This window comes from Thunnus albacares, chromosome 17, assembly GCF_914725855.1.
Source record: "Thunnus albacares chromosome 17, fThuAlb1.1, whole genome shotgun sequence".
In the NCBI taxonomy this organism is placed as follows: Eukaryota; Metazoa; Chordata; class Actinopteri; order Scombriformes; family Scombridae; genus Thunnus; species Thunnus albacares.
The window spans coordinates 6,561,465-6,581,974 of record NC_058122.1 but is presented as its reverse complement, the minus strand read 5'-3'; the positions used below and the strand labels follow the sequence as shown (position 1 = coordinate 6,581,974).

At 39.2% G+C, this 20,510-nt stretch overlaps 2 protein-coding genes across 6 annotated transcripts; both read right to left on the bottom strand.

Moving 5' to 3' along the window:
* Positions 1 to 79: 79 nt before the first annotated feature.
* On the bottom strand, positions 80 to 10,943 carry mcoln1b (mucolipin TRP cation channel 1b). 3 transcript variants are annotated; one of them, XM_044331907.1, is made up of 14 exons: positions 10,717 to 10,942; positions 8,758 to 9,005; positions 8,425 to 8,586; positions 7,813 to 7,969; positions 7,177 to 7,258; positions 6,970 to 7,066; positions 6,621 to 6,720; positions 6,379 to 6,485; positions 5,350 to 5,499; positions 5,109 to 5,210; positions 4,848 to 4,970; positions 2,754 to 2,960; positions 1,890 to 2,020; positions 80 to 1,731 (listed from the first exon to the last, which is right to left on the bottom strand). In XM_044331907.1, coding segments are annotated over exons 1-14 (1,710 nt in total). In that variant the 5' UTR covers positions 10,760 to 10,942; the 3' UTR covers positions 80 to 1,730. The 3 variants fall into 3 exon arrangements, with proteins under 3 accessions (XP_044187842.1, XP_044187844.1, XP_044187841.1); XM_044331909.1 differs by lacking the exon at positions 10,717 to 10,942 and adding an exon at positions 10,501 to 10,643; XM_044331906.1 differs by lacking the exon at positions 80 to 1,731 and having other exon boundaries at positions 1,886 to 2,020; positions 10,717 to 10,943.
* A 371-nt stretch (positions 10,944 to 11,314) lies between these two features.
* LOC122967325 (trafficking protein particle complex subunit 5-like) lies at positions 11,315 to 19,326 on the bottom strand. 3 transcript variants are annotated; one of them, XM_044331912.1, is made up of 3 exons: positions 19,303 to 19,326; positions 13,368 to 13,641; positions 11,315 to 13,275 (listed from the first exon to the last, which is right to left on the bottom strand). In XM_044331912.1, the coding sequence occupies exons 2-3, from the start codon at positions 13,635 to 13,637 to the stop codon at positions 12,979 to 12,981; spliced, it is 567 nt and encodes a 188-aa protein (XP_044187847.1). In that variant the 5' UTR covers positions 13,638 to 13,641; positions 19,303 to 19,326; the 3' UTR covers positions 11,315 to 12,978. The 3 variants fall into 3 exon arrangements, with proteins under 3 accessions (XP_044187847.1, XP_044187845.1, XP_044187846.1); XM_044331910.1 differs by lacking the exon at positions 19,303 to 19,326 and adding an exon at positions 14,760 to 15,065; XM_044331911.1 differs by lacking the exon at positions 19,303 to 19,326 and adding an exon at positions 14,803 to 15,059.
* Between the last annotated feature and the right edge of the window lie 1,184 nt (positions 19,327 to 20,510).

The window sequence follows — 20,510 nt, the reverse complement described above, 5'->3', positions numbered from 1 at the left end:
AAATGGACACACAATATATCCGCTGTAGGATAAGACACACACACACACACACACACACACACACACACACACACAAACGCTTTGTCATCAATCCAATTTATTTTGCTGACGTGTACAAGGCAGCAGCTTCACAGAAAAGATTCAATACAAATCAGCGTAAAAACCTGTACAACTTCCTTCTATACAGTAACTGACAAACTCCCTTTTAGCTCTCCCTTGCTTCTACTCAAAAAGAGGTCAAATAATTAAAACAGCATACAAAATATAAGTAAACAACCGTAGTGAACAATAACACTGTTAAAATTAAATCCAAGTGGCAATAAATAATCTTCCCATGAGTGTCAGGAGAACAGTAACAGATGCATTGTAAACAGTGCTTTGTTCTATTGTGCTATATGGTTCCCATGAGAGACATTTAAATCAAGTGACACTGTAAATCATTCTTGATTAAGTGCAAATAAGTGTAAGTAAACATTCATGAAGAGAAAACATATCTTCCCACAGTTTTGATTTAAAACAATATTAATGCATTAAAATAAACATGTCAGTGAGCAATAAAAAATTTTAAAAAAGTGAAAGTGGCAAATATCTGTCCAGCCTCTAAAATCCCTTTGTTACCATCAATCCTGAGACAAATTTTGTCCATTGAACAGTGCCCTTCATGCGCCTTCATGCAGAATGACATTACCATTTCTCAAGTTTCTCTAATATGTGTGATATTCTAACCAGTCATTGCCTTTAAAATGGTAAACGAAGAACTGCTGGTTTGTAGAGATGTCGGAGCTCATTCACAGATAAAATAAATGAGCTATTACCTTTTCACACATGGCTTCAATGTCAGTATACTGACAGAGTCTGACACTTCATATAAAATAAACACACAACTCTGGCTTCATAGTCTAGATAAAACTGTCTATTTTGACACACCCTCCTTTGAACATCACTTGTTTGTCAGCAGGAATATTTGCTGCCTTGCACGGAGCACTTCAAACCAAACATTAAAAAAAAAGACTCTGTCTCGCAGTGCATTAGCGTGCACAGTCACCTGGCTCCTTACAGCAGAAACAGTTCATACATATTGATGACTAACTGGTTGGCTGCAGGGCTCATCCTTCCTCTTGCAGCCGTCATCTCCTTCCAGCCAAAGGAGGACGTGAACAAAGAGACGAGGAGCGAAAGGGGAATGGTGGAGCCGCCTTGACTGAGAATGTTGAAGGAGCTAATGCATACATACGGCAGTTAATGGTCGTTCTTTTTTCAGCTTGCCTGGCTGACTCTTGTGCCTGTTTTACCTCTGCTATGAAGATTCAGTGGACATACATATATTTACATAATGAAGAGGCACAAAACTCCTGTCACCTAGGTAGCCATATGGACAGTAAAATGATGATAAAAACCTGTAACACAGTGAAGCATTCAAGTGAACATTTGCATTCATTATACTTAACAGTTGGTGGACCCTGTGTCCAGTCTACAGCAATGAATGTGTTTACCGGTATTATGCGTCCAGTCATCAAAAACCTCATAAACACACATTTCAGAAGAAGACAATAAATTATTCATACAGTACAAAAGCCGAAAGCAGGTAATTGGTGTAGTGAATGTGCAGTGCGTTCTACTGTTCCAGCACAGATTGAAATGCAAAATTCAAAAATGGGTAACAGAGGACAAAGTGGTCCAAGGTCAGTCAGTTCACTCTCAAGGCATCATCGTCCCTGCTGTGCTGGGTATCTGGAAAAGAGAGTGCAATTACAGTCACTGAAGTGGAAATATGGTGCACACACACGCGCACACACACACACACACACACACAGCTTATTCCCTCTGTGCATCCATTTCCTCCTCCTCCTCCTCCTCCTCCTCCTCCTCCTCCTCCTCCTCCTCCTCACCAGTCACAGCAGCAAAGGAAGGAGCATGACGACCCTTCAGGACCACGGAATTTGCCCGAGCTGGGCGTGTCCTTGCATTCTGCGATGAACGTGCTCAGGTCTGTGGCGCGGACCTGCTCCTGTGTTTGAGCCTGTAAGAAGACAATGTAAAGCTGTATACTCTCTACATACTGATGTCACCACTGATTTACAACCATGGTTCTATATTTTGTTTAATTTGAACAGAAAAGAATTTGATCAAATGTGTTGTACACATCAAACATCCATGTCCAGGCCTTTGGGTCATTTGAATTATAGAAAATCGTTATTTGATGTGCTAAAATATTACAAAAAAGAACTTACATGCATCTGCCTTCATTACAGCACTCCTTTTCTAAATTTAATGTATTGTAATTTGACTTGACTTCATTTTTTAATTAAATTATGCTTTGATATTCTTAAAAGGACTGTTAAAGGCACTTGGCTGCTTTTTAAATTTCCCATCATTATCTTTAGGCTCACTTTAAAGAGTGACTTAACAACCCCTGAACATCTTGTTTTAGCTGTTTTAGCCAACTTCTCATGTTGCCGCAGTGATGTACAGGTGTACTCCAGGACCCTGTGACATCACTGTTGGGCATGGTTACTGATGCAACAGGCTTTAAACTCCACCAGAAAGGGCAGCAAAACACAGCTTTGAAGCCTGGTGTTGCGTTACTCTTTAAACTTTCAATTGCTTCATCCAAAGCTATCTCTATTTCCCCTTTCCCACAGCATTTATTTCTAATGTTCAGAACATAGCAAAGTTTCTTCTTCTTCTTTTTTTTTTTTTTAATGCAGGTAAACAAGAGTGATAACTAAATGAAACCAAATGACTGACTGTACCATAATGGTGTCGTAGGCTCCGGTGATGAGTGCGATGAAGAGGGACAGCACCATGTAGATGAAGAGGGAGATGAAGGTGTAAAGGTAGACCTGGCTGAAGATCCACACGAGTGCGCCGCTATGCTCCATCTCAGCAAATGTTACAAACATGTCGTCTCCATTGATCAGAGAAAACAGGCACTCGGACACCGTGGACAGGGAACGAAACTGTATATATGGGGTGAAGACAAAGAAAGGAATAATAATACAACATACATTAATAATATTTTAATTTTTTTTAATTTTCTTTTTTGTTTCCATTGCTACTTAAAACAAATGCAAAACTAAACTAAACTAAACCAAAGCAATTGGCGCATTGAGAGTCTAGTCTGCTAATTCATGCGAAAAATTAAGCTTAAAATATGTTCATATTTTAGAGAATGTAATTAATATTTTCCTCATTAATGATGTATTATTTCACCCCCCTGCAACCCAGCCACTATTAAACAGAATGTTAATTTTTATGACTCGGCCTGCCCAATCCGCAGATTAACTGCGGTGCCCGCGGATATAACTGTGATCTGCGTATCACTGGTCCAAAAGTAACAACATTTGCTTGAGACTCCAGAAACTGCGCCCAAAATAGTCCTGCACATAACCCAACATCAAACTTCAGTAACACTTCAGTTTTTGTACAAATTAAACAAACAAGATATAATGTGTTAGTGAGCTTTAGAGGCATTGGTAGGTGGATTTTACTACATTTGGAAAGAGCCAGGTTCTTTGCTTCCAGTCTTTATGCTAAACTAAGCTAATACATTTATTCTAAGCTAAGCTAAGAATAAGCAGTTTCCCAAAATGTAAAACTAGTTCTTTAAAAGGGGCAATCCATCAATTGTACACATGAGGTTCAGTTAACTCATCATAAAGAGTAAAAACAGCTGTGTAATGAACACATTCACTACACCTGGAGGGAGCACTTCTCTCTGAACCCTGATGGCGGCACCATGACGTCATCAGGGTTATTTTGACTTGAGCTTAAAGGACCAGTGTGTAAGATTTAGGAGGATCTATTGGCAGAAATGGAATATAATATTCATAAGTATGTTTTCATTAGTGTATAATCACCTGAAAATAAGAATCATTGTTTTTTCCATTACCTTAGAATGAGCCCTTTATATCTACATAGGGAGTGGGTCCTCTTCCATGGAGGCCACCATGTTGCACCGCCATGTTTCTACAGTAGCCCAGAATGGGCAAACCAAACACTGGCTCTAGAGAGGGCCTTCTGGGTTTTTTGCAAGTTTTGTTGCCACTGTAGGTCCTCCTACACACTTGGAAGGGGATGATGAGGGGAGGGGTATTCAGTTGGTTGCGATCGGCAACCTCACCGCTAGATGTCACTAAATCCTACACACTGCACCTTTAAGGTTTAAATTTTTAACAGAAAGCCTACATTACAAACTGAAGATTTGAGGTTTGAGACAAGTGGGGATCTAGAAGGCAGGGAGGGTCTAATGAAAGACACTATTGAGTTGCATCATGGGAAATGTAGGATTGAGCTATTTTTGAGATTGATCCATTCTAGGCACTAAAGTCAGAATATCTCAGGCTTCAATTTTGACTTCTCTGTTTTTATTCAGTCTCTTGTGAGTCACCCAACTTTATGGAAGCGCAATACTAGATTGATGGATCACTACTTTAATTAGCTTTTAACTGCCACTTTTAAAATGGTGATTTATGAAATGGGACTTTTTCAAATATTTTCTGTAGTGGTGTGTATTTGTTTAATTAAGATTTTTTAATGAAACTTTTTAATGAAATTTTGTGAGGTTTTATTAGTTGTCATTTGTTAGGTTGGTTGATTACACATACATAATATTGCAAGTCTAAAAGTAGGAGATGAGCAGACACAATATACCAACAGAAGGTTGTCGTGATTCATGTTTAATAAATGTTCATTTTCTTCAGTCATTAATTATACATGGCAATAAAAATGATATGCTAGAGGGCATTTTATGATAATTAGGTTGCTCTGACATGTATTTCTGGCCTGAATGACTCATGCCTGTTCATTTCTGGTCAGAGACACTGCAGAGTGTGTGTGTACAGTACCTTGGCATGATAGGGCCCCAGCACAATCCATCCACAGAAGCAATATCCCAAATAAATGGCTGCCGCACAGCAGCAGAAGCGGATGACATTAGGAAAAGCAGCTCTTAGTGTCACAATCAGGATCTGTGGGATAGAGGGATGAAGGGAACAACCACACTATAATTTTCCTTCAGAGTAAGGACAGCAAAGCAGACTTGTAAGGTTAAAAAAACAGTACTAGCATGGTCTTTATTATTGTAAGTGCATGTGTCTTTCACTTACGTTGTATTTCTGAAAGAAGCTAAGGTAGCGGATGACTCCCACCCACACCAGCAGAGTGGAGGTTCCCAGCAGGATCCCGCACACGTCATATGATGACAAATTCTGCATCAGAACAGTGACATCATTATTTACCAGAAAACTGTGAATTGTACTACAAAGCTGAAAAACGTATCAGTTCAGCTGGACATGATAATTCCTCTGTGACAATTTCTAAAGAGCAGACAGCAGGGTGTCATATTACCTTGGATTCTATCCCAATTTTGATGAAGCTGCCGATGATGGTGAACATGTCACTGACAATGAGCAGAATATACCAGCCATTAATGAACTCCATTCTGTCTCCCCAGCTGACACTGCGGCCAAGTCTGTTTTTGAAAAACTGCACATACTCCTGGGTAGGGAGATGAGAGATCATCAATAAGATGAGGTTTCCTATGACAGTTTTACATGTCTTTTATTTAAAATTTAGATGAACATTTATTGGATTAAAAAAAACCTCCATATAAGAGAAATTCTGCTAAAGAAAAACAAACACACATGGAAGTAATTTAAATACCTGAAGCCTTACTCCCAAACCAAAGGCAACAATATAAGAATCTTAACTACCACATAAGGTCAGTGGAATTCAGAGCAGTTTTAAAGGAAAAGTTCGACATTTTGGACGATAGGCCTATTCGCTTTCTTGCTGAGAGATGAGAAGAATGATACCACTCTCTGTAAGGTAAATATGGCGCTACAGCTATTAGCTTAGCTTAGCATAAAGACTGGAAACAGAGGGAAACAGCTAGCCTTGCTTTGTTTCTGGGCACAAGGATGGACATGCACCAGCACATTATTTCACCACTATGGATTCACACTATTACACTGATCTAAAGCACCAAGGTAATGCACCAAGAACGCAGCAATCTGCAAGCAAAGGTAGTGAAGAGGACTGCTAGCAAGTAAACATGCATTTAAGTAATGCAAGTTTAAAAATTTGCAAATGTTTTATGAGGAAGGAAATGCATGCAACACTTTTGTTAGACCTGAAGGATACACACAACGCATTTTGGTGAGTAACACTGAAGATAAACAGAAACTTTTGTTTTTTGTTCATGGAGCACCTTTAATTTCTGTGCATTTTAAACAAAATACTCTGCACGGTGACAGTAAAATGGAAATTATAATTATTCTGTCACCAACTTAAGCAAATTCACTAAAAACATATTTAAGTTTTGAGAAATACAATTGTCATAAACTAAATATATAAATTCTTTATCTAGCTTCTTACGTGTTGCAGCAGGATACCTCTGAGGATGGAGCGCCCACACAGCAGCAGGGACAGCAGACAAACGACTGCCACCACCACATCAAAGAACTCCCGAGCGTAGCTCTCGGCTGACAGGAGAAGAGAGAAATGAGAGACATCAAAGGAAACTGAGAAAATTACAGATAATACACTCAATATCAACAGACAGATGAATGAATATCTTCATAAATCATATGTCCATTTATCCACCACCAGTTACTCACCATGTCCAGACACGTTGGGGTCTTTACACTCCTTTATGGAGGCCTGGTTCTGTAGAGTGATCTTAATTTTGCCACTGTGCGCCTTGTTATCCATGACAATCTGACAGCAAACAAGAGTAAATACACAACGTCTGGGTGTAGTAACTTTACACAACTCCATCAGCACATCTTATCTTTGCTCATTTGAAGATACAAAGTCCAACTTTGGAAAATTGCAAATTCATAGTTGTGATTAAATGGGGTGTGTCATAGAAATACATCTCCTCCCCTTCCTATTACAAGTCAAACAGATTGGATCCTTACAGTAAAAGTGTTCATTTAAATAGAAATAACAGAAGAGACAGTTCACCGTGATAGCAAAGGTGTAGCAGTCAGGGATTTCATTGTTTATAACGGTCTGAATGTTGATAGCCTTCAGCTGGAAATCAACTGTTACATTGACCAGCCTGGAGACAAATATAAGACAGAGAGACACACAGAGAATTCAATGTGCATGGTGAAAACTGTAAAGAAAAAAGAATGGTAAAATTGAAAAGTAAACGTGTAAACATCTAACTTGTAAAACTTGAGAGTGAAATTCTTGTAGTCACTGTTTCCTGAAGCAGACTCGAGAGTCGGTGGATTCAGTCCGATGCAATCTGACAAAAAACAAACAGAGGAATCATGGGAACCAAAAAATAAATCATAGGGAAGTGTTAAAACCATATGATTCTCTTTTTCCATATCATGTGATGCAAAGGCCGCAATTCTACACTTCCTCAAAGCATTTAAATGCAGAATCATCATTTTATGGCTTAACAGCCATTTTCATTTGACTCATTTAAGTTTTTGCCACAGGATTTATCAAATATTGCCAATAGCCATCCCTGCCAAATAAGCAGCTGTATGCAAATAACTTCTTTCCCAAGGTAGAGACATAGTGTGTTGCTGCTGATGATTATGGAGAGAGAAAAAGCTACTGTTTTCTGTTTTTGGTGAAACTAGAAACTATTTCAAGCCTTTAAAAGTAGGGCACAGTTGTAGGGCTGCAACACCATGACTCACTGACACAGTCATTCCTTTTAAGGGTCAAGAAAATACTGGCACTGCATAAAAAACAAGGCTGCCGGTTTTAATGTTGAATACCCAGGAACACATTTTATGAGTGCCAATGTAGCATAAGGAGGAAAGATAAAGATAAAGGTCATTGTACCGGTGTCAACATGAGGATCAATGTCAAACGTGTCGTTGATGGGGTCGATGGTGCCTTTCCTGTAGTACCTCTGGCAAAGGGAGAGAGCGCTGCCGTTCACACCGACGCCCAACACGTATGCATACTGTCCCAGTGAGATCTGAGGCAGAGCCATGTACTGAAGAGAAGTGAAACTGGGAATTAGTGGAAAGTGGAAAACCAAGTTATACTGAAATTCCCATGGCAACCAAATGTTACTGAAACTCTTTAAGCGGTTGGATCCCACAAATTCCTAAACAACATATTGTCTCACTTAACTGTAGTAGTGATTTTATTTGCCCCCAGGTTTTGAGATATTTCTGGCTACATCCCAATACAATGGAAGTGAATGAAATTATGTTTGTGTGAGGTGGTGTGATGTCAGAGGACTATTCAGTGTGTGTGTGTGTGTGTGTGTGTGTGTGTGTGTGTGTGTGTGTGTGTGGTGGGCTGCGGGAGTGTTTCGGTGTTTCAAAGCACCGTAAACCCATTGTTCACTGGCCTCTATTGTATTATGTTGGAAGCAGAAACCTAAGAGACGTGAGATCTCAAACCTGAGTAAATAACAGCTCCCTGTGGTTATCAATAGGCTACCTGCTCTATGGCGAAGTTGATGTGGTTGTAAAGCTCCTTCTGTGTGTGGACGGCCTGAGGAATATTGTCCTGATAACCCTTCAGGAAAAGGTGTTTGAACGCTGCTGTGTTTTCCTCTTTAAATGTCACGACCATCTGGTTGCTCAGTCCAAACAGCACCAACTAAGAGGGAGAGGCAGGGAGAAAACAAATGAGCTTCAACAATCAGGTCAATGCAGAGTAGTAATGACACAGTGAGGATAAAGCACATCATTGGTATAGAATTAGACTATTATTCTCATATAGCAGCATCCATCATGTTCATTTGAAATCAGAGCATAATGCTGTACCCACCTGCACTGTAACAATGATGATTTTGAGCAGCTGCAGACCCAGCTTGAAAGGCTTGCGCCCCTTGGCGTGATACTTGTCACAAGGGCTCATGAAGAAGTACTTGAGTTTCCTCCTCAGGGCCTCCTCCTCTTCTTCGTCCTGCTGTTGGCCGTGCTCAGAGCCCACCAGATCAGTGGGACGGGGGCCCCCACTCCCGACAAGGTCCCGGGATCCATAGCTGGCCACAGAGGAGAGAAGCTTGTCCTTCTCTGGGAAACACAAAGAAAACCTTTGAATTTATATAGGAGATGAACCTTAAACATGATCAGCATTAATACAGTGTTAAAGGGGCACCACAGTGATTTAGTATTGGACTTTCATAAACTTGAGAGACTCATAAGAGACAGATTGAAGAAAGAATTTTTAAAATCAAGGCAGCAGACGCCAAGATATCCTGACTTTTAAGCTCTAGTATGACTCAAGCTCAAAAATCACTGGATCCTACATTTACCATAATGCAACTAGATGATGTTTTTCATCAGATCAGCCCCTTCCTCCAAAAATTCCACTCCCAAACCCCACACCCTTAGTTTGTATTACAGACTTTCTGTTAAAAATGTTAGGTTTGAAGCCCAATAAAGAGCTAAAGTCCTGATGTCACGTCTGAGCTAGCCTCTGTTCCTCCAGCTTCTGTAACTCAGTGCAATCTGTCATTAAACATTTCTATCATCGGTCTTCCTGCAGTTTGTTCCTGAGGTTTACTATCCATAGTCTGAGACAATTGCCTTCCACTACAGCACTTGCTAAATTGAGACCTTTGTGATTCAAGTTTTCAGTTTTACCTTAAAACCACCATTAGGAGCAGGTAGATAAAACCCAATACATTCAACAATGGATGTTAATTTGTGTTGTTAGGTTAGGCCTAAAACGTCATCAGCCTAATTGATGCAAATGAACAATCAGCTGGCACACCTGGTATTTATTAGCTATTGTTTCTCTGACTCCTCTACCTGCTCCTGTTGATGGTCTCAAAGTAAACCCAAAGCCTGAATAAACTGCCACCATGCCTATGTCCTTTTTGGAATAACGTCACTGTTAAAAAAAAATACAACTCCCATGAACATTCACCTATGCTGCAATTTTGTCCATAAACATAATATCCACTAAAACACTAAAACTAAGGATCATTTTCCCAGCTTTCTAGCTGTAATCTCAGCTTCCTGTCCTGCTGTTATGAACATGTCTGAACTAGCTGCAGCCCCTAAACTCTCCTATGGACTGGTCTCTTTTAACTAGCCATTATGTTTTACCTGCGGTGGTCTAAGGCTCATGGGAAATGATGTTCATTAAACAGAACAGAAATATTGAATAAACAGCTATGTTAGATCATTATCTTATCATCTTTAAATTAATGTCCTTATCTGGACATATGGAGTGAACCGTACAATATGCTACTGAGTGAGTTTTGGTTTTGAATGAGGATTTCTTACCTCTGGAACAAAACAAAAACATAAATACAGAAGAAACAGTTTTATTTTGACCTTTGAGCTGAGATAAAATATTTTTTTTATATACTTTGGAAACATAAGGACATTATTAAACTGTTTACACATAATTAATAGTAGGCCCATTTATCATCACGCACTAAACCTAATATATAAATCAGTGGAGTGCCCCTTTAAGCTTTGATACACCTGTGCTGAGAATGTAAATTATTCATTGTATGAATACGGATAGCTTGAGGATATTGCTCTAATGCGGTACCTGCACACGCTGATATTAAACATTTCATTTGTTGTTAAATCACATCATAGCATCATCGACGTCACCTCGCAGTAATGAATGGACCCACCATTCATCAGCACGTGAAATTAGCAGTAATGAATGTATTTCAACCACCACGGAGCACAGAAAGAAACCTGTACACATCACCGTCGCTATGAAAGCACGCAGAGAGATATGAATGGTGTGATGACGAACCTGTGGCGCTGTCGTGGATGCAAGGGTAACTTGAAGATGCCATGGTGATGCTCAGACGGTCATACGGGAGGACATTATCGGCACAAATATCGAGCAGTGACTGAATTCACATTGCGAAATCGTGTGGAGCTCCACCATAGATAAAGGATGCTCGGTGTCGCAGTGTTTGGATGACACAGAGGTAAACACAATCGCAGCTTCCTGTAAAAAAAACACGTGACACCGCCATGTGACTGATGTCTTAACATGAAAGGCTCCGTAGTGCACTTCATCCTTTTTCCTCCCTGTCAACTGTGGAGGAAACACTGGATTATTCAGGGCTGTATATGTCATCATAAGTTAAAAATATAATATGGTAATGACTCAGACTCACATGCCATTCAGCTTTTCTATTTCAGCACACTTTTATTCAACATAAACAGACAAACAGTGCCATGAACAATATGGAGCACAAGACACATTATTTACATCATGAGCAGGTGCGTAGACAGGGTTTTAGATATCCCCCCACCCCAGTACAGTAAATATGAAGCTACAGCCAGCAGCCAGTTAATTTAGCATAAACTGACAATTTTACACTTCAGTTTTGTTTTTTTTAATTATCAGCTTGAGTTTTAGAGGTGCTGGTAGATGTTTTTTTGGGGAGAGCCAAGCGAGTCATTTCTCTGTTTCCAATCTTTGCTAATAAAGCTGCTGACTGTAGCTTCATGTTTATTGCACAGAGATGAGAGTGGTATCAATATTCTCGTCTCTCATCATACTTTGGGAAATATGAATAGATGTATTTCCTAAAATGACATACTCTTCCGTTAAGATTTTATTTTTGCCATTATTTGACAGTTAATAGCATGGAGACTGACAGGAATCGAGGGAGAGAGAGATGTGTGACATACGACAAAGGTCCCCCGACTGGAGTCAAACCTGAGACATTAATGCATCTCAACCACTTGGTCACCAGGATGATCCCACCCTCACATACTTTTGATCAGAAACCAAGAAGGTCTGTATTATTCATTCAATCATGAATTATTTGGATTTTTCATGTTTATTCTGTTAAGTGTTATGATCCTTTTTTTCTATGAATTGCATTTCCTAACATGAAGGTCTACACTGTGTTTCAAAGCCTTCTTGATGCCTTCTTGATGACTTATTTCTTATTTTGTTGACTTAAAAGTTATCAAATTTCTGGAGTCTAAAAATACTAGAGACAACTTATAAAATACCCACCATGTGTATGATTTTCAATGTGGAAAGCAAACTCTCCCATGTTACCAATACCTCCCTATTCACACACACACATCACATATGTGCATGTAAACTATATTAAAAGTACAATAAAATAAAAACAGTGAGGACATGACCTCAGTCGTAGCTAAATATGAATCTATTTTACAGAGATGAGACATGAAGCTGGAGTTGAACTGGAATGAAACCTAGCCGTTACTTTAAATAAATAAAATCTGGACCCTCTGTGTGCAATAATAATATTTTGCAGAATAAAAAGAGGTATTGTGACAATATTTTTTATTAACAAAATTAGAAACTGGGGATGCTCTTTAGAGAGATGGTCATGAGACCATGACTGCAACGAAAGATTATTTTCTTTATCAGTTAATCTGTTGATTTTTTTTTTTTTTTTGGATTAATCGATTAAATGTTTGGTCTATAAAAACTCTAACACAATTTCCCAGAGCCCAGGATGACATGTTGGACAATGATGTGAAATACTAAGAAAATCTTCACATTTAAGAAGCTGTGAACCAGGAAATGTTTGCCATGTTTGCCTGATAAATGACTTAAAATTATTATTAAAATAGTTGATTCATTTTTCTGTTAATCAACTAATTTATTAATCATTTCAGCCCTACAAACTTATTAAGAATACATCTCATCCAGTGTGGTGTGTGATTAAGTTATTTAATTAAAATATAGTGACCTGATGAGCTTGAAAAACTCTGAACTGTGATATAAAGCCACAAATTAAATGCTTTAAATGTAAGAACGTAAAACAAATTTGTGTCACTTCATGAGGTATAACAGGAGTGAGATGATCCACACAAACTTGGAACACTGAACCAACTAGCTGCATCTTTTCTGGCTCAGGATGTCGGGTTCATCCGTTCTTCCATAAAGTCACCACAGATGAACAATTCTCCACACTTCAAGAACAAACAGCCAGAGTAAAAAAAAAAAAAAAAGAATGGACCTGGATGATTTGATCCTGTATTGATTAACATAACCACTTGCTCTCTCCAGTCTTCCTTATCTGCCATCCAGAGCTTTGTCCCTGGCTATGACTGACTCGTTAAACTTTATCATCAGCGTGGTGCCTTTGTGCCAGTGGGCGGTGACCTTGGCGGGGAAGCCGCTGTGTGTGAGGATGGCCTCCACGACGCCCGCAGTGAAAGCAGCGCAGTTTAAGCTGCTGTTCTCTTTGGGAACAGAGATGTACGCATTGATAAGTGGCTCCTTTTCTATGATGTAGTAAGTCTTGTCGTCATCGTTGGCCTGCTCCAGCTTGTCAGCCTCCTTCCCGAACAAAGACTTCCACACATTAACCTGAAGGAAAGAGAATTGGAAGAACAGTTTAAAAAGTAGAAGAAAAAGTTATTGAACCCCAAAATCAACAGCGGTATTTCATATTTCCGTACCTTGATGAAGAGCAGCATGTTCAGCACTTTGGTCTCCCTCTTCCCGTTCTTCTCTCTCAGCACCAGCACATCCAGCATGCTGGCTCCCACACTCTGGCCCATGTCTGCCAGGCGTGTCTGCAGCTCAGACACGGAGTACACACGGCTCTGACAGTACTGCACCATCTCAGAGAACAGGAGGGCAAAAGCGCTCACGCTGACTTCAGTCTTGGGTCGGGTCAGAGGTCGCTCTAAGATGTTGGATTTCCCTCGAGTGAATCGCGTGTCCATTTTTCTGTTTGAGAATGATGACAGCCAGCCGAGGTTATTATTATTGACAACTAGTCAGTGTCACTAGCTAAGAGGAGAGAAATGAATATTTCTGTAATTGTTGTGTACTTCATTTTGCTCTTATCGAAAATTCTATATTTTGTATATTTTGAACAACTGCTATTTAAATATTATTGTCAGCTTATCTACTGTTCACTTTACAACCATGTTTACACTTTTGCTATTTATCAGTGGTCTTTATCATTATTATTATTATTATTGTTTTATTGTTGGCTCTTCCAGAGGTATAGATTTTGAGCATATTAGCTTAGCTTTTATAATTTCTTGTACTTCTATTGTGCACTGCCTGGGAGTTTAATGAACAACATTTCACTATACTACTTGTATACATGTGAAAAATAAAATCTCTTGAATCTTGAATTTCTAAACGAGCTGTGAGTTTTTTACTGTGAGCAGTTCATCTGTAACAAATGATTTAACTGATTAAGCAAATTGTTTTGGACTACTGGAGTCATTCATTCTGCATATGGTGAATGTTTGGCGTTTTCCTTGCTGAATAAATGAATTAAATGACTCGTAAATGGTTAAAATTCTTGTCGATTTATTTCCTCTCGACTAACTAATCGATGAATTGACTAATTGTTACAGCACAAAAGCAATATTAACCACAACACGTTTACTTACATTTATACACAAGTTATTTTCCATAATAACATTATAATAGTCACAATTTGACAAAAATATTCTTTATGGTTGGGTCTCTTCCAGCACAGAGCAGATGGAGGAGAATAGAAATAATCTGTGGCTATTGATTATTGACAGGCTCCAGCTCTTCCTGGCGTTACATCGAAGTCATGTGATTTGTAGCTGATGATAAATGTTATTTAGGATAACAGACAGACATTATACATTCTGTAAACTTTTCACCATGACACAGGATCTCCAGACACTAATGTCCAGTTTGAGAGTTTGAACAGCTGATCACCACTAGCATTAACGTTACCTTTTAGCTAACTAGCTACAAATGCTAGCTGCTACTTCCTCTAAAGAAGCCCTTCAAGGAGAAGAAATATACATGTTTGAAAATCACGAACACATTGTAGAAAACATGTGATACATTACCCTGGTTTCTGTGAGGAAATGAGGTCTTTGAAGGTAAACAAACCTTGTTGGAGAAAGGTAAGCTGCTGTAGTGTTTTTGGTCGTGTCTAGATGGTAACCCTAGATTTGCTAAATAATACGAAACTCTCGCGAGATTTGTAACAAAGTAACTAACCCATACCACCATGTTTGATCAATTCACCCCAACCCATGCGCTATCCCTAACCCTAACCAAGTGGTGGTTTTTGTGCATAAACCTAACCAGACATTAATCACAGTGTTGTCACAACATAAAACAGCGAGACAATAGTTTGAAGCGGCTCGCGAGAGTTTCACAAATGTAGGGTTACCATCTTCTTCTTCATCTTTCCTTTTAATGGCGCATTGCCACCATTCGGGGCACTATCGCCACCAACTGTTGCATTACATAGGTCTTAAATCCTTATCATTAAACCCCTGCTTTGAAGATAAGTGAAGACATGTTTTAAAATAGAATTTCCAGTCATTTATAAAGAATGTTTTCAAGTCTATGCGTTCAGTCCCTTTATGATCCAGTTCATTCTTTGACAGCTGTCTTTGTCTTGTATATATATGAGACAATGAAAAAAGATGTGATCCACAGTTTCCATATGATTGCAGCCACAACAAGTTCTGGTTAGATGCTTCCTGATGAGCTGTTGAGATGAGTTTAGTTTTGTGTGACCCAGTCTTATTCTGCTGATCAGGCACTCTTGTCTCCTGTTCTTCTCCCTCCAACCTCAAATCTGATATAAATGCCTTCCTTTAGCATCCCTGTCCCATAGCCACTGTGCCTTAATCCTGCTCCATATAAAAGCTTTTGCCTCTGTCTTGCTTATTGCTATTAAAACTTCTACTTGGTTTCTATCTAATCCATTTTTGGCAAGACAATCCACGACCTCATTTCCCCGGATGCCCACATGTACCCATAAAAACTGCACATCAATTCCTAATCTAATAATTCTATATAAAGATTGTATAATATCATAAAGGATATCCTGTCTGCATCTTGAAGAGGTATGCTGGAGACTAACCAGGGCTACATTGAGTCTGAGCAAAGCAGTATACACAAAGGTTTGACTTCCTCTATCTATCTATCTATCTAACCTATCTATATTGTTAACTCCATTGCAGAGTTAACAAGACTGCCACAATTTCAGCTGCATATATCAATACTCTGGGACGTAAAATGCACTGCTTGTTTTTCCATTCTGTTTTTTTTTGGACCCATCTGTAAACATATGTACATATTGTCCCTATCTCTTGTGTAATACAGTGTTCACATAAGCCTGCAGATTAAATGTTTTTTTACTTGAACATGATCCAAAATTGAGAAATCAATGGATGGTTCAGGCAGTAGCCATGGTGGAACAGCTGGCATTAAAACAGTTTGACTAATAGCTCAATCATTAACTCCCAACTCCTTAGTTATATCTGATATGATTGTGCAAAAACTCTTGTTTTTGATTTTGATACTTTCCCAAAACCTATTCATAATCTTTTTAGTAGGGTGTAAATCATTATGACTTTGTAGATTTGCACAATATATTTTTTTAAATGTAATGGCATGTCCCCAACTTCCACCTAGAGTGCTGACAACAGTGTTGATTTAACTGCCCCACAACAAAACCGCAATGCTTGAGCCTGAATTCCGTCTAACTTTTATAAAGAGGTTCGAGCTGCTGATTCAAATACAATGCACCCATAGTCTAGAACTGATCTAATCAAAGCTATATAGATATTTTTCATAGCCAGTCTATCAGCTCCTGAAACAGTGTCTATCAAGCATCTCATAATATTCAAGACTTTTTTACATTTATCTTCAATTTTGTCTATATGAGTCTTCCATGTGAGCAATGCATCAAATGATAAACCAAAAAACTTGAACATTTTCATTTTTTCCTAATCTTTGATTATAAAGTTTCAGGCAAACATCTAAACACCATTAACTTTCTTTCTCCTAAAAAGAAAAACAGTTTGAAATTTTTCTACAGATAATTTAAATCCCCACATCAGAGACTAGTTTTCAACTTCATTGATAGCTTCCTGAACATACTCTATATTTCTTCCTCTTTTTCAAATTGCCTCATCATCTTCAGCAAGTGATTTTCCAATATCTGGAAAATCTGATATTTTCCAATATCTGAAAAAGTGATTTTCCAATATCTGGAAAACATCATTCATTATGATTAAGAATGATAGAGGACTGATACGCTGCCTTGAAGATTAGTGTTACCATTTAGACACAACCAGTCTTTTTCTTCTTCCTCTATGTTTTGATTATTAATTACAACCAGCATTTACACTGCATATCCCCACCTATTGTGTCAACGCATACACAAAGACAGTATTTACAATATATAGCTATACATGATACATATAATATACATACTGGAATACATATGCAGTTTGTTGAATACAGAAAACAGGAAAAGCTTTTAAAAAACTAGTGATATGATTTGTCTCAAACATTCACACAATCTATCCATAGCCCATACGTATGATGACCTAATGGTCTACTGCACTTTGGTTCATACACAAAAGAATAATTTGTTTTATTTATTCATTTTTATTAGTTTATCTGAAAGGGAAAATGCTAAATGATCAGCAGAGAAAAAGATCATCAAACAGTTACAAGGGTCATTGTCATCTGTTGTCCATGGAAAAATGTTGAAAACGTCTTATACAATTCATGCACACAACATAATAAATATGCACCAACTAGCACATCCACTAATAAATAATGTTACAATATAACACAGTGGTTTTGTTGATGTAAATTGATATAATTTTAACAATTTTGGAGACACTAGTAGCAAAAGCAGCCAAGTTTACATTTCATTAAAATAATATTATCATAAAATTAACTGCATGTTCATTCATCATTCATTCATCAAACTGTCTATAACCCTAAAGTCACACTGCTAGCATGGCTAAAAATAAATATTGCATATGTATAATAAATAAATCAAGGACATATTAACCCCCCTAAAATAATGTACATATTAATTTTGTATGTCCTCATTTCACTCTTGTGAACAATACCTGTCTTGTTCGTCCCTCTAATATTATATATAACTGATTACAATCATTTCAGATTTGTATCTTTGATCTTTGTTACCTGTATCCAAAGCCTTCTGCTGTGTATTTTCCAGTTTACACATAGACTACATCCACTTCCTGTTCTTGTCATTACGTTATCGCTTACTATTGTAAGCACAGATCAGTGACCTTTGGTTTGTGTACTTTCTCATACCTACATACCATTTTTCAGCAATGTCAGTCTGCACATATAAACGTAATGTGAAATCTGTGATGAATAAATCAGTGTGCAGATACACATTTCTGTCACTGTCACACAGCACACGTGATTCATGGCTCTGGGACTTCCTCAGTTTTGCAGCCTAGTGCTGTGTTTTCTGAATATTAACAAGAAGGTGCTTATTGCCTCAGAGAGGGCTCCCAATGATTTGTACAAGAGTGCAGAATTTGCTGATAGCTGATATTATTCCCAGGGGGTTTGTTTCACAAGCAACAGTCACAATAATGACACCAAGGAGATCACTGAGATTTATTACAGCAGTTGTGAATTTCTTCGAAATGTCCAGGCAGATCGAAACTGTGTGAGCTATACGGCTAGACTTTGAGCCGTAAGGACAAACATTCTACACTGCCCTCATTACAGGTGGCAGTTTCCCACGTTGCTTTAGTCATCTGCCACACCAACTGATTATAAGCAGGCGAATCAACAGTAGAGTATGTGTACAGTTATTGCATAACTACCTACTTACTTTGCATGCGAACTTCTATAAATGAGTGAGGCCACAAGGTGATTGACATTTGAGGCTTGGAGCTGAAGGTATTCGAGGCTCAGAATGGATAAAGGCTGCTGGAAACAGACGCTGGCTCTTCTTGTGGTGTTGGCCAGCACATACACAGAGGGTAATCACATTTATTTATGCTTTCACTAGATTTGTAAGATGCATTAGATGTACATGTATTAGTACATGTATTCTGATCAAGATTATTTGGAGTGAAAGAAACTATTTTGACTGTAGTGCATTTAGGGTTTTTATTTCAGTTTAGGCGTATTACTCAGACAAATCTTCAGATGAGATTCTTTGTACAACTATGAAGGCAAATTTCTCCACCAAGTTTGATGTGAAGAATAACAATTGTATGTTGAGCATGAATAGATAGGATATTTGATTTTTATCTATGTTTCACCCACCATCAAATCATTCCTGCTCGTATTCCTCATGTTGTAGGGACATAAACCTGTTTACACAGTCACATTATGGAGACAAAAAGCAAGTCTCCATTACATCAAATCATTCAGTTTTGGAGTGACGACTTGGTATGAGGTTAATGTTAGGTTATGGTTAGGTTACGTCTCCGGGAAATTAATGTAAGTCAATGTAATGTCCACATCTTGTATGTGTGTTTGTTTAGGGAAAGAAACAGTTAAAGGTTAGGTTGTGTGTACAGCTGAGGAGATGGGTTTTCATTTGAATGACAAAGACATGTTTGTGTTTTCTGTGCTCACCCCCAGCTTCATTTTCCTGGCACATGGATGACTTCATCAAGGCGGTAAAGCAGGTGGAAGATGGGAGCCCTGGGTTGAAGCCAGTAGCTGTGTTGAAGAGTCTGCGCAGGGCAGCTGGCCTTAATGATGCATTCATTCAGCACTTCCTTGGTGATGCAAACTCCGGTGGTCCTGAATTTGATGCTAGCCTCTCAAATTACATCAGCAAGGCCTTGCGTCACAGGGTGACTGAAGGTGCCAGAGAAGAAGGTGTGGTTCTGACTTCTGATGGCACCACTGTTGCCCTCAGACCGCTCCTCCTGGGCATCGAGGCTGGTTTCCTCTCCACAGGTCGAGGGCATGTTCGGGGCCTGCACACGCTCACTCTGGCTAAAGACCTCTGCCATGCTTTCAGGCACAGCTCTCCTCTCACCCAGAGTCTGGGACCTGATGGCTGCTGGGACAGCGTAACCTCTCCTCAGGTGTTCACCCTCTTGGACAGCCCTTCTCCGCTCACCACCGCTCAGGTCAACGGTGGCATGGATGGTTTTGTTCTAGGGATGAAGTTGTCTGTTAAATCTAGACGTCCCCTCAAGCTCAGCAGTCTGCTGACAGCGTACTACTGCCACCACCTGGAGAATGATGGACTGGACACTGCCCCGCAACTCATCAGCCGACGTCGCAGGGAGAACTTCAGAGGGCTGGTCGTCCCTCTGGTGCTGGCAAGACAGGCGGTGAAATCAGTAGACCTGCAGGGGAGACTGAAGGGGCGCCCAAAGATGGATGTGAAGGAGAAGAAGCAGTTGAGGGCTGTGGTGAAAGAGGGAATGAAAGAGTTTGTCCATAAATACATGGGTGAGCGTGAGACCAAGACACAGAGGAAGTGAAAGAATTTTAAAAACAGTTGTCTTTAGAAATGAGAATAAACCACATTAAGATAGCTTTGACAGCAAAAATAAGAACAGAAAAGGCTGATTATTAACACTTTAAAAAATCATGTAATAAGGATCTAACCAGCTCTATCAAACATTATTAATCTGTTTCAGATTGCCCACCCATCATACCACGGTGTATGTGGGGTGCAGAGCCGTACAGAGGAACACCCACCAACCTGACACTTCCTCTCTCCTTCATGTACATCCACCACACTCACACACCGAGCCAGCCCTGCCTGACCTTCCAGCAGTGCTCTGCAGACATGCGCTCCATGCAGCGCTTCCACCAGGAAG